Below are 13,915 nucleotides of genomic sequence, written 5' to 3'. Positions count from 1 at the left end.
TGATCCACTCTGCTAACGAGACAGGAGCCAGAAATCTGAATGTCCTGTTGATGCAAGATATTAAAGGACAACTGAACAGATTCCCACCACCCGTCTGGGTGGTGGGGTGGCGACCACCGTCAAGGAAGGCAAACCAGAGGTCAGAGCAAAGACACATCCGTTATCGAGACTCGACGATTACAGCTGTACTAGAGAAAGCGCTGTGTGTTCCTTTATTTTGAAGAGAAAGAGGGAATGGGAGTAAACATTAAACAAAGGGGAAATGAAAGGTTCTGCCCTTATAGAACCTCCTAGGAGGGAGCAGGCGGATCATGGCCCAGGAATACCCCGTTGCCTGTGTTGTGTGTGTAATTCCTCGGCGTGTTTGCACAAAGTGCTCTATGGAAGCAATTTGCTCCTCCATGAGAAGTACACTTGCCTAGGCTTCACCCCCAGGGATTTTTATATAATTGGCCTGCAGTGGAACCCGGTCATCAGTGGTTTTTAAACGCCCTCCAGGTGATTATAACGTGCAACTAGAATTGAGAATCTCTTTTAAATGGAATATTCTTCCACCTGCTACCAATCTCAAGTCTCGGCTAGATGTCCTATAGTTGTTATATTCTAATTCTTTGAAAACTATTTATCACTGTTTGTGAGAGATAGTAACTATTGAGAAGAATATTGATTAATCCAGACACCTCATTCTTCTACCATGTTTATTGTAATGAATAAAGGGCGTTTTATCACTGGTGATCCTGAGAGATGTATTTAACCCGAGGTTTCTCAGCCTTGGCGAAAATGCCATTTTGGCCCAGACAATTCTTGGTTGTGGGGGTGGTTCTACTTATTGTAGAATATTAGCATCACTAGCCTCACCCATCGGATGCCAGTACCACCTCCGGAGTTGTGATAACCAAAAACATGCCCCAGACATTGCCAGATGTCCTCTGGAGGACAAAATTGCCCCTGATTAAAAAGTATTACTTGAATCCCATGAAAAGATTGGAGATACTTATACTAGGATTAGATTTAGATGAGGAGGCTAGAAAACCCACAGAATAATGATTACTTACCAAAGTCCAGAGGGTTTTTTCTTTCTTCTATAAAAGAAGTCGGGAACAGGCAGTCTAAGACTGGTAGGAGGGCTCTACCCTCCTCAGGGACCCAGGCTCTGTCCAGCTCACTGCTCTGCCATCCTAGGAATATTCCCGAGTCCTCGTGGTTCAGGGTGTAGTCTAGAATGCCATTCATCATATCCTAATTCCAGGAAGCAGAATGAAGGCAAGAAAAGATGGTGGCAAAGGTCACACATTGGCTGTCTTTTAAAGAACTACCTGGAAGCTACTACATGACATTTCTGCTTATATTTTTTCCGTCAGATATAATTATTCTGGGAAGCCTTAGGTTCAGTTAAAAGTGGAGGATTCTATTACTAAGGAAAAAAGAAACATAGATACAGAATGGGCACGTTGCCATTTTTGCTACAGTGCTCCTGTCGTATAGTTAGAGCAAGGCGGGATAGCCCTACTCCCCGCACAGACATTGGACAAGTACTACTTTCCAGGACTAGACATTTGCCAAAGTTAAAGAGATGCCAAGCAAATGCCCAAGAAGGGGAAACTTCTTTGTTTTTAAGCTACCATTTGTTGAATATCCAATATGCATTAGGTACAGTGAAATTCTTACCATCTGATTGTTGTAACAACTATGTGAATTAAGTATTACTATTCTCATTACGTAGTTGGGGAAGGTAAAGTGACTTGCCCTGGATCACTTAGCTAATAAGGAACTGCTGGGATTTGAACTCAGGTCTGTCTGACTTGAAATCCTATCTGTAAAGGCGGGTAACCGGCTAGCCAGGTGGGCAGAAAAGAGCAGCGCACACGGCCCCTCCTTTGTGGGACTTCCTGCAAGTGGGGCGGCCAGTCTCTACTGTCCAGGAGCCTTTGCAGGCACTAATCCTTGCGTAGGGAACAGTGCTGCCAGAAGTGCCATCCTTTGTTAGGGAGACAGGGAAAGGCTGCCAGAGAGACAAGAAAATCAGGGCAACCTGTCACTGCCGTAACTTCATTTGCTGCCAGTCCAGTCTTTATTAGATTTTTTCAGTTCTGGATTTGTTTATTTCTGACCCCTTACTTAAAGAGCAACATGGAGAATCTAAAAATAGTAGAGAGGAAATGCTAATAATGAATAAAAGGTTTAAAATTAAAATATTAAGTATTATTTCGCTTGGAGAAATGAAGGAAACCTTTTATCGAGTGTGTACTGAGATGAATGTGTTTTCTGTTTTACTGCGATAAAGCAAGAGGGAATGGCCATAATGGATAGGTTAATTTAAGAGGTCATAAGGAGCAGTGGAATGGGTTACTGAGGGAGTTTGCTAAATGGTTTTTCTTCAGATGTTAAGGGGATGGATTTCATCTCTGAATTAGTTCAGGGGCATTTGCACATGAAGATTAGTACACTAAAAATATTAAAATTCCTAAAATTGCATGCTTCTGTGTAGGAGAATTTAAATTATTTGAATGTTTGGTGCTTTGAACAGTGATTCTGAAGATAGATTTTGAGTCATGAGCAGTAAAATTGGATTACGTTATAGAGGAACATGGAAAAAGAAATCGAGCATACCTTCAGACAAACTGCTCCACCATGTCAGAAATCAGTAAGCACATATAAACTGCGAAGGAAAGGTTAACGTGGGTGGGCAAGGAGATGAGAAATCATGAAGTATAAAACAAAGAGAAGCCTGGCAAATTTTTATGAAAAGAATAAATGAATATAAATTTAGTTTTTAAAAAAACCACATTAAAATGCAAGGCTGCTTATGGAAAACGTTCAAAAAGATCTTTCAGTTTTATAAAAAGTAAAAGTACATTGACTTCAGAATTTAATTCCTTCTGTTGGTGTCTGAGAAATAGCAGAGGGCACAGAGGTAGTAGTTAAACATATGGGAGAAAACAAAATATCTTCATTTAGGAGGAAAGATAAGTATTGATGGCCATGGAAAATTTGATCTAAGAAGGGGATATTTGGGATAAAGAAGTTTATGATCTCTCTGAAATTAAAGAATTCATGATGCGCTTATAATTGGAGCAACACTGGCACGGTGGGTAAGGTGTATCTGCTTTATGAATGACCATGAGGACCATGAGTCCATTTACGTAAAGCACTCCGCCCAGGATCTGCATATTCCGCATTGTTAGTTACTGCTATCGTTTCGATCTCAGACCAAGGATTGCAAGTAGATCTAATTTCATGTGGACACTGATCACTTACTTGTGGCCCACTAGAGTGCAACATTTTATTTGGGGGTTTGAGGAGGCCCAGTAAATAACAGTGCTCCTCTCTCCAGCCTGAGGTCTGAACCACCTGAGGGCTAAGGAATAAGCCAAATGAAGGCCAAAAACCTTGCTCTTATTACTGATAGGTGATGGAGAATGTAGTTTATATATGCAAGCAATGACTCTCTAAAATGGAATCTCAGAATCAGACATTCTTTCCCACCTGGCTTTGTCCCTGATTCTCCCTCCCTCCCCATCTTTCTGGCAGGTGCGGAGTCCACGTGCTGGCTGTCCTTGGAGGCAGAGAACACATGCTCTGAAGAGGAGGAGAACAGAAGGGCTGTGCTTCACATGCCCAGTTCCTCCTCCTCTGTGGTCAGTTTAAAGACCTCTTCCTTCTCTAGAGCATAGAGGAGAAGATGAGAGAGAGCTGGAGAGAGGCTGGGGATGAAGCCCCTTATACTTAGAACAAAACATCAAGAGGAGGTGGTGGGGTGGATGGGTAGTGCTCTTTTTTTGGAAAAAACAAAAGTGGTGGTGCTGGGTCTCTACTCAATAGAGAAGAATTTTATGATTCACCAGGTTCACTGAAGGAATGGTAGTAAAGAGTATAGAAGTGGTGTGCTGGTAATTTTTAAAAACTGGCTATTTTGGGGAGGGGTAAGAAGCCCTGACTTGTCGCATTTGCTGGTTTCTGTGGTGTTAATACTAAGCTGCCAGGATGACCTCACTGAATGGGAAGTTGGGAAGAGATTTGTCGCAGCACACCCTCCTATACATAGTGTCTCCACCATGCTGACACAGTAGACGTGAGTAACCGTGAACATAGGTACTAGCACAATCCAGTTATTAGGAAATGATGAGTTGTAAGTACTTTCACCTTTTAAAAAGTACAGTTTAATCGCAAGTTTGTATCATTTTAATAATGGTAGATTTTAATTCCTGAAAAGTTAACAGCCGCCTCTCATGAGCCGACACAAGCCTTGTGAGCTGGCTCCAGCACATTGCTGAGTAGTGGCCACACACGCTGTGTCTTTTGATGACCCTGCACTACACAGAAATGCAGTTCTCCTAGAGGTAGATGAGGGTTAATAACAAAAAGTCACCCTATAGCGACCAGTCTTGCTATCTAAAGTAGACTCTACCCACAGACATGGGCTCGAGTCAGATAGGCTTGGATTTTGCAGACCTGGCTTGCACTTGGCTTCCTTTCCTTTAGGCAGTGTGGCCTTGGCAAGTCATGTATGCTCCAAGCCTCAGTTTTAACTGTGAAATGGAGAAAATAGTTCCTATTTCATACGACTGTTGTGATAATTAAATGAGATAATGCATCAGCACAGTTCTGAGGACAGACCTGCTAGGATCCCAATAAAGAGCTAAAAATATAACCGTGAGCAGGAGAAGGCAACAGAATTCTCAGATCCTGACTTGAATAGGGTTAATGGATGAGATGAGGCAACACAATCTCTTATGTCAGAAAAACTTCAAAGTGTAGGAGAAAGTCATTAGGACATTTTCAGTACAGAACATAAAACTAGGCAACAAAAGATGATATTCAGTAAGCATCCTGAATGAAAATGCCTCAGGCAAGAATTGAGAATGGACTGTAACATCAGTGGTGCTATACATTGGTCTATAAATAAACACTTTATGGTGATATTAATAGCTGATATAAAGATATGAGAAACACTAGTAGAAACGAGGTACAGGTAGCAGAGAGAAAAGTTTTGGCCTCCTTGAGGTTAACTGAAGGACACCAGCTAGCCAGTGGTGACATAACTTAGCTTGCTTTTGTAACATGTAATTTCCATAGACTTCTGGGAACTAGAAAATGAATATATGGTAACATGTTATTTTAGGAAAATTTAAAGATCTAAACCAGATGAAGAAAATAGAAGCCATATTGCAAACACATGACAATACTTGGTATTTTCCAGGTTATTTTCTGTACACATAGCATGAATTGTGCATGTGTGTTTACATAAGTTCGGGATACCGCAGGCTGCTCTGGTCCAGAACTTCCTAACTGGTGTGACTCAAATGTGACGTATAGGTGTGTGGGGATAAAGGTTTCCTCAGCCCTCCAGGTGGCTGGGTAGGACCTGGGATGGCGGTTCTGTTCAAATATTATCATTTGCCACGTGTGCCACGAATGGAAAAAGCTTAGGAAGCATGCCTTAGTCTTTCTGTGGAATCGGCTGCCTTCTACACACTAGAAAAATGGAAAACTGGTTTAAAAGCCCCATTAGAGGAAAGAGACTCTGACTACTCTGAGTCCTGACTGAAAATACTTCCCCAGGTGGTGCTACAACCTAATGGCACTTCCTGCTTAATACCATTAAACACACCCCGTGGGAAGGTAGCTCTGAACCTTGTTGTTCTCCTCAGACATAAAAACTAACATGAGAGACTTTCCTTGGTTCATAATATCGGCGAAGATTAAAAATCTGACACCCAGGGTTGGCAAGGATGTAGGAAAACAGACGACCTCATGTCCCCCTGGGAGGAGTATGAATTATTGCCTTTCTGCATCACAGTTTTATAATATGGAAAGCAGGTCACAAAATGTGTATTCTTTCTGATACAGTTATTATTCATAAGCACTTATTTTAAGGAAATAATCATGAACGTGTGAAAAGATTTTTCCAAGAAAGTTTCTTGCAATTTTATTTAAAATAGAGAAAAGCTTGAAATAATGGAATGCCTAACCATTAGGGCTTAGTGAAAAAAAGGTGTCGACACACCTGTACAATGGAGCGCCACTTAACAGTGGTGCTGCATCAGGGTATTTAATAATATTGGAAGATGGTATACATTGAAAAGGCTCTAAGGCCTTTTATAGCATAAATCCAGTCTTAGAAAACAAAAAAATTTGTTTGAAGAGAAGTCTGTAAATACTTACCAAGTGTTAAGTGGGATTGACTTTGAATGTCATGCTTTGTATATTTTCCCATTTTCTTCAATGAATATATGTTACTTTAGAGAAAGTAAAAATGGGTTCAGCCTGAGGAAGTAAAATCTGCCCAGCCATTTATCAGGTTGGAATAACAGAAACTAAAACCAGCTACAAAGTTAACAGGAAATGATATTTTTTTTTTCCAAGAATGCATAGCAGCTGTAAAATGTCATGATGATAACCTTCTTTGAATGACCACTGCTTTCTTATTCACTGAGAAACTTTGCTGTCTAAAATCTTAGATTTTGCCATTTGAAATTATTTCGGTAAGAGTGACACATCCTATTCTTGCCTGGAGGGTTTCAGTCACTTTGACACACAGAGAAGCACCCTCATTTACATAAGTCAGAAGTAGAGCTACAGATACGGGGTTTTCTGGACTAACCATTCCATGTTTATTATAACTTTGTAGTTGCCAGGAAAGTGAGACCCTGGATCTATGTGAAATGATGATTTACACAGCTCTGCTTGGAACCTGTCAACATGCTGCTTCATTTAAAATTTCATCTACACTCCATACTTCCCCAGAATCCCATCGAAGCTATCTTTTCCTTGGTTTGGGGAGACACCCCATGTTTCTTCATGCTTATTGAAATGAGTCAATAAACCTTATTTTGTTGGACTTCAGTGACCTTGGTGGCCTTAAATTGATTAGGCTGAGATACTTTTATAATCAGGAGAAAAGTAAGGCTACTTAAAAATTTTTTATATATATTTTAACAAACACGCACACACATCATCTCCTTAAATACTGCATATCTAAAGGGCCAACCAACAGCGGTGTTAAGGGACAAAAATAATAGTTAATATTTATTAAACTCTCACTGTGGGTTGGGCACTATTCCAAATATTTTAAAGGTGTTATCTCATTTAATATTCATAAATACTGTTACTTTTGAAATAATTTTCAAAATAATATTTTGAAATAATATTCAAAAATATGGTTAGTCTTTTTACAAATGAGGACTCTTGAGTTTTAGAAAGCTTAAATAATTTTTTCAGGGTGACACAGTCAGTGTTGGAAGCAGGATTTGAACACACAGAGCTCACATGCTTGACTACTCTGCTACACTTAGCTGGGAAACAGTTTAGCGTAGCCAGCTGAGATCACCACATCTTTATTTCTTTTCAAATGTTGTAACTGAAGTCCCTCTAAATGAAAACACTGTTCCTAGCCTGGCACAAAGTAGCCTGTAGCAACTTTGAAAACATTATTTTTAACTTTTAAATTTTTTAAAAACCTGTTTATGTATATGGTATTCTAATCTATGTTATTGCTAATTTTATTTTATTTTATTTATTTTTTAGAGAGAGAGTGTGTGTGTAGGGGTGTGTGTGTGTGTGTGTGTGTGCGCGTGCGCATGCACGCGTTCACGCGGTAAGGAGGGGCAGAGGGAGAGGGAGAAGGAAAATCTTAAGCAGACTCTGCGCTGAGCATAGAGCTGGACATGGTGCTCAATCTCATGACCCTGAGATCAGGACCTGAGCGAAAATCAAGAGTTGGGATGCCTAACCGACTGAGCCACCCAGGCACCCCTGTAATTGCTAATTTTAGCATAAAACCTATTTTAAACCATTTACCATATTGTACACCTGAGGGTTTATTCGGCTTTTGACTCTCCTAAGACATTCCAGCATGTGCACATCCAAGACAGCTCTAAAATAGTAATTAAAAAAAAAAAAATTGTGTAAGATGTGCGTAGAGAATTGAGGAGACTAATATTTGGGTGTGCGTGTGTGTGTGTGTGTGTGTGTATAAATAACTTAGAAGTCAATTCTGATAGAATTCCAAAGTTCTGAACAATTGACAGTAAAAGGCAATAAATGTATATATTTCTAAGGTGATTATTTTGAAGACTAATTTTGTAGCATTTCGGGTGAGTTTGAGATGATGGGAAGACTTCAAAAATACAAACCTGCCCTGAGTCTTTATTAATGTAGCTGAGTGTTCAAAACTAAAGAGAGGTGAGGCGATAACTCGGGTAAGAGATGGCTGTCTTCATGTGACCTTTTTCTTGACCCTGGAATAAAAGATACTGGAGGTAAGATCTCACCATAGCCGGAAAAGAACCAAATTCTTGTTAGTGGCTTCCTCTTAATATTGGAGTTTACATTATCATTTTGGAAAAACACATACTAGTGCACTTCTGATCAAGAGGGTGTTCGCAAATATCAGTCCTCCAGATTCTTGAACCAAACTCAGCACCAGCAAGGCCCCGCACTCCTCTGGATGAAGAAAGCCGAGTGAGTGCTGACTATTCCTAAGAGCTGGGTAGATAGTCCTCCCGGAGGACTAGGAACCCTGTGCCAGCAAGGATAGCCGCCAGCATTTGGATGTACAGTTGACCGTTGAAGAACGTAGGGTTGGGATTCTAATCCCTCGTGCAGTCAGAAGTCCACGTATAAATTTTAACTCCCCTAACACTTAACTACTAATAGCCTACTGTTGATTGGCAGCCTTATCAATAGTATATACAATCAACATGTTTTATATGTGATATGTATTATGTACTTTATTCTTATAATAAGCTGAAGAAAAGAAAATGTTAAGAATATCATAAGGAAAAGAAAATACATTTATAGCACTGTACTGTATCAAAAAAAATCTGCATATATAAGTGGACCCACATAATTCAAACCCATGTTGTTCAATGGTCAACTGTATGTTGTGAGCTTTTGTTGAGAATGAAAGTCACTCATTTCCCACGTCGTCTTTTGGTATCAAGCGAAGGTGAATTTTACAAATTCAATAATCATCTTCAAATACCTATTATGTGCAAGGCACTGTGAGGAGGGTTTGGTGTACATAAAGATGAATTAGTTGTGGGTCCTTGGATTTATTCCCCTGCTGTCGGGGTGTTAGTAGTCCAGCATAGGAGACCCATGTGGGTATAAATTGCTAAATAGGAAGCAAGATATTAAGATCAGAAGTGGAGTGCAACTTGCTAAAGAAATGGATAGGAGCAAATACTCTGTCCTGTAGGAGAGAGGAATCTGAGAACCCTGAGAGAAGAATGCTATGAACTGATATTTAGGAACAAATAGGATTTCAGCAGATAAGGGGGAGAGGTTGTGTGCAAGAGGGAGAAGAAATAGAGCAAAGGCTGGGGGCCAGGAAAGAGCTGAGTGTGTGTTGGGGTATTGCATGCGGTCTGGTTTGGCAGGAAAACGGTATCCAAGAGGGACCTAGAAGGCAGTGAGGCTGCAGAGATGATCTGGTGTTGGCCATGCTTGTATCCTTGGGAGGGCCTGACACAAGATAAACATGAACCCATATTGAATTTTAGGGCAGCAGGAAAGTGGTCAAGAGCATGAACTTTAGAATCAGCAGCCCCAGGTTATCATTTTGGCTCTAGTACTTAAAAGCAGTGAGACCTTGTATAGATTTCTTAATCCACCTGAACAACTTCTTCCTCTGTAATGTGGGGATAATTACAATAGCTATTGTGAGGATTAAATGAGAGAAAGTATCTAGACAAGTACCTGGTACTGAATGAGAGGCATCTGTGTAAATGTTAGCTGGTATTTCATGGTAATTTTATGGATTCATTTAAGAAGTTTAACTCCTCGCTCAAACAGCATGTGTTTCTTCAGTACCATTGATGACTCATTTGTTCCAGAGCATGAATCACCAAGAATATCAGAAGAACAGATTGTTCAGAATATTACTTGTACCTGTTTAGTTTTACAGATGTTATTGTATATTAATGTAGCTTCTTGTCTTAGTTTGGGCTGCTATAACAAAAATACCACAGGCTGGTGGCTTAAACAACAGACATTTATTTCTCACACTTCCGGAGGCTGCGAAGTCCAAGATCAAGGGGTTGGATACTGGGTGTCTGGTGAGGGCCACTTCCTGGTTTATAGGGGGCCTCCTTCTCACTGTAACCTCACAAAATGGAAAGAGCTCTCTGGGGTCTTTTTTTTTTTTTTTTTTTTAAGATTTTATTTATTTATTTAAGAGAGAGAGAGAGAGAGAGAGAGCGTGCGCGCACAAGCCAGGGAGAGAGGCAGAGGCAGAAGCAGACTGACTCCCTGCTGAGCAGGGAGCCCAATGCAGGGCTCGATCCCAGGACCCTGGAATCCTGACCTGAGCCGAAGGCAGACGCTTATCTGACTGAGCCACCCAGGCGCCCCTCTAGGGTCTGTTTTATAAAGGCACTTATCTCATTTGTGAGGGCACCACCTATTAGGGGTTAATCACCTTCGAAGATCCCAGCTCCAAATACCATCACATTGGGGACTAGGCTTCAGTGTATGAATTTTGGGGGAACAAAACATTCAGTCCATAATATTCATTAATATTTACTGAGTGCCTGTCATGTGTTTAGTGCCAAGCTAGGTTCTGTAGGAGAATACAAGACACAATCCCTGTCTTCGAGAGGCTCATGATTTAGTTGGGGAGAAAAAGGTAGCATATCTTTCTTATAGACAAAACCACAATTTTATCTTAGGCTAAGGTGTGTTATTTCTTAGAGAAGTGTTAGGCCCTGAAAGGACTGGGCATACCATTTCTTAGGTGCACAGCACTGTTTGTGGAAGTTTGACTCTTTAAAACAGCAATATAAAATAGTAGATAAATAGGTACTATTTTTTTTTAGATTTTATTTATTTATTTTTGTGAGAGAGAGAGCCCTGTGTTTTATTTGATTAGTACAAAATACAGTCTAAACGTTATCTCTGAAAACAGCATTTTCTAAATATTCGATCTTTTCTTTTTCTCTCTTTTTAAATATCAGGTATCAAATTGTAGTAGAAATAATCCAAGCAACTACAATTAGCAGCTTTCCCCAGCTGAAGAGGCACAAGGGTAAGAACCAATTTGTTTTCTTCAGTTATACATTCTAAGGGTTCTCGGTCTACCCCGGTCTTCTCTTTTGTCAGAATGTTGGCAAGTATGAGCATTCTTCTGGCTTATATTTAAATATTTTCAATTTATTAAAATAATAGTATAACAGCAGCATTAGAGAAAGTAAATATAACTTCATGCTAACAAAACCCCCTATTTGTATTTCTGTGTTTCTTTAAACTTTATTCATCTGTAGTCATAATTTTTCAAAGGCTGAAATCATTGAGTATAGAGTGCTTCTGTTCTTAAAGTAAGCATGATTTTACAGTTTTTCTCATTAAAATTTAATCTTAATATTCATTAATATTTCTAACTTGAAACATAATCTTGATAGTTATTTAAATGACTCCAGTGAGTTGATGTTTCATAATTTCCTCAACCTTTTCCTTTAGTTAAGATTTGTATCGTGAATAGCTTCTTTCCTCTTTCTACATTAAAAAAAAAAAAAAGTTCTATTTTTTTCCCATTTGTTTCTCTTCAAGTGAGATTTTTACCCAGGCATGGTAGGAGTAATTAAGGTGTAAAGCTGGCTCTCAGCTCCCTTATAGTTGGCCTGGGGCCAGCATACCCCCGTCACGCATGAAGTTGAAGGTCATGTCACTGTTTAGAGTGCAGGTCTTGAGTTGTGGCTGAGAGGCAAGCAACCCTACCTTGTAGACCGGCCTTTCCGTGAAAACCTCCAGGCCCGCTCAAGTCCCATCAGGGAGCAGAGTGTTAAAAGAAGGAAGAGTTGGGCCAGGGCCCTAAAATGTGCTCCCAGGTTTCTAAGTGGCTCAGAGGCAACAGGAAGCTTGGCCTGGGGACTATTCCTTGTGTCTGAGTCACTGACCGAGATAGGAGCTGGGTAAAAAGGAGATGAAGATACAGACTAGGAAGAGGCACTAATTCTTAATCTCCGCCCAGGAGGGAAGATTGTACAAATTTGTTCATTTAAAAAATGTTTACTCAACATCAGCGAGGCGATGATGATACAGTAGCAGACAAAACAAAATCTCTGCATTCATCAAGCCCCAAATTGAGACTGGGAGGCAATCAGACAATGAGCAAATCAAGTAAACAGTATTTTAGATGGTGATATGTACCCTGGAGAAAAACAAAGCTGTGAGGTGGGTTGTATAGAAGGGAATGCTGGCCCAGCTGGAGGGGGAGGAAGATTTGCATTCAGATAGGGTCATCCGGGAAGACCTCACCTATAGGGTGACCTGGGAGCAAAGACCTGGGGGCCTGAGGGTGTCTGTGGAAGGACAGGTGAAAAACTCTGAGGCAGAAGCACGCGGGGCTTGCCTGAGTTGCCTAGGTGGCTGAACAAGGGTGCAGTCCCATTCCAAAGGGCCTTCCTGGTACTGCTGGGACGTTGGCTTTTAGTCGGCATGAGGAAGGAAGTCTCTGGAGGCTTTTGAGCAAGGGATGTGTGGTCTGATTGATTCCTGCAGGATTGTGGGCTCTGTTCCTCTCCTTTTTTTCTACTGTTCCTGCAGAGAAGATCCTACATCTGCAAAGACCCTATTTCCAAATAAGGTCACATTCACAGGTACCAAGGTTTATTCGCTTCATTTCGGACAGATATTTTTAAGAGGATGCGAGAGAAGGAATTCTAGTTGTCACCATTATCTTTCCTCATTGTTCCTCCTTGATACTTGAGTTTAGTCAGAGATACCTTTCCTTATTTTGTGGTGTTGTATTTGTTTACTAGGGCTGCCATAACAAAGTAGCACAGACCGAGTGCTTAGACAACAGAACTTTATTTTCTCACAGTTCTGGAGCCTGGAAGTCCGAGATCAAGGTGTCCAAGGGGTCGGCAGGGTTGGTCCCTCCTGAGGACTGTGACAGAAGGGTCTGTTTCAGCATCTCTTCTTGGCTTGTAGTTGGCTTTCTCCCTCTGTCTTCACATTGTCTTCCCTCTGCCCAGGTCTTTGTCTAAATTTCCTGTTCTAGGTGCCTCGTTAGCGCAGTAGGTAGCGCGTCAGTCTCATAAATTTCCCGTTCTTGCAACACTAGTCTTATTGGATGAGGGTCCACACTAATGGCCCCATTTTCGCTTAATCACCACTGTAAAGACCCTGTCTCCAAATACGGTCATTCTGAGGCCCTGGAGGTTAGGACTTAATGAATTTGAGGGTGGGAGGGGGGCACAGATAAGCTGTTATTAAACATTGTCAGTGATACTTTCATGCTTCTATTTGCTATTTGAGATGCTCTCAGCTTTCTCGGGTATCCTGGCCTCCCTCTACCAAGCATTGGGGAAAAGGCAGACAAGCTGAGCTCACTTGGGGCCTTGGAGCTATGTTGCCTTGGGACAGAAAGTAGAGGAGACCGGTTTACTTCTCTGAGGTCACTGGTTAACAGTGATTATCATCATGTCCACAGAGTGTAATACTCAAATGGATTTTAGTCTTCTTGCTTTTTGCAAAGATAAATTGTCAAGATTAGTCTTTTATTACGTACTTAGTATTTAACATGAACATTTAACACGAGAATGTAAGCACATTGTAGGTATATAAGGACAAACTGCTAAGAATGTATTCTTAATTTGATGTATTCTGGTTGAATTTTGATTATAACTTAAGTATTCAGTTTATTATATGTATTAGTTTCCTAGAGCTGCCATAGCAAAGTACCACAAACTGGGTGGCTTAAATAAGAAAAATGCATTCTTTCGCAGTTCTGGGGGCTAGAAGTCCCAAGCCAAGGTGTCAGCAGGGCCATGCTCTCTCTGAATGCTCTAGGGAAGAATCTCTTCCACACCGTTTTCTTAGCTCTTGGTATTGTCAGCAGTCCTTTGGCTTGAACACATGTCACTCCAGTCCCTGTCTCTATCATTACATGGCATTCTCCTTGTGTCAGTGT

The 13,915-nt window shown here is 40.7% G+C and overlaps 1 protein-coding gene across 3 annotated transcripts in view; it reads left to right on the top strand.

Moving 5' to 3' along the window:
* Positions 1–13,915, top strand: part of SNX25 (sorting nexin 25) — a 127,335-nt gene that overhangs the window by 50,892 nt on the left and 62,528 nt on the right. For all 3 annotated transcript variants that reach the window (XM_078069806.1, XM_078069805.1, XM_078069807.1), the window contains exon 6: positions 10,959–11,029. In XM_078069806.1, the coding sequence (XP_077925932.1) occupies positions 10,959–11,029 (71 nt within the window). The remainder of the gene's footprint in view (positions 1–10,958; positions 11,030–13,915) is intronic.

The sequence above is a fragment of the Halichoerus grypus genome, chromosome 3, assembly GCF_964656455.1.
Source record: "Halichoerus grypus chromosome 3, mHalGry1.hap1.1, whole genome shotgun sequence".
Taxonomy (NCBI): domain Eukaryota; kingdom Metazoa; phylum Chordata; class Mammalia; order Carnivora; family Phocidae; genus Halichoerus; species Halichoerus grypus.
Note: the sequence above shows the minus strand (reverse complement) of the source record. Positions and strands in the feature narration are given on the sequence as shown.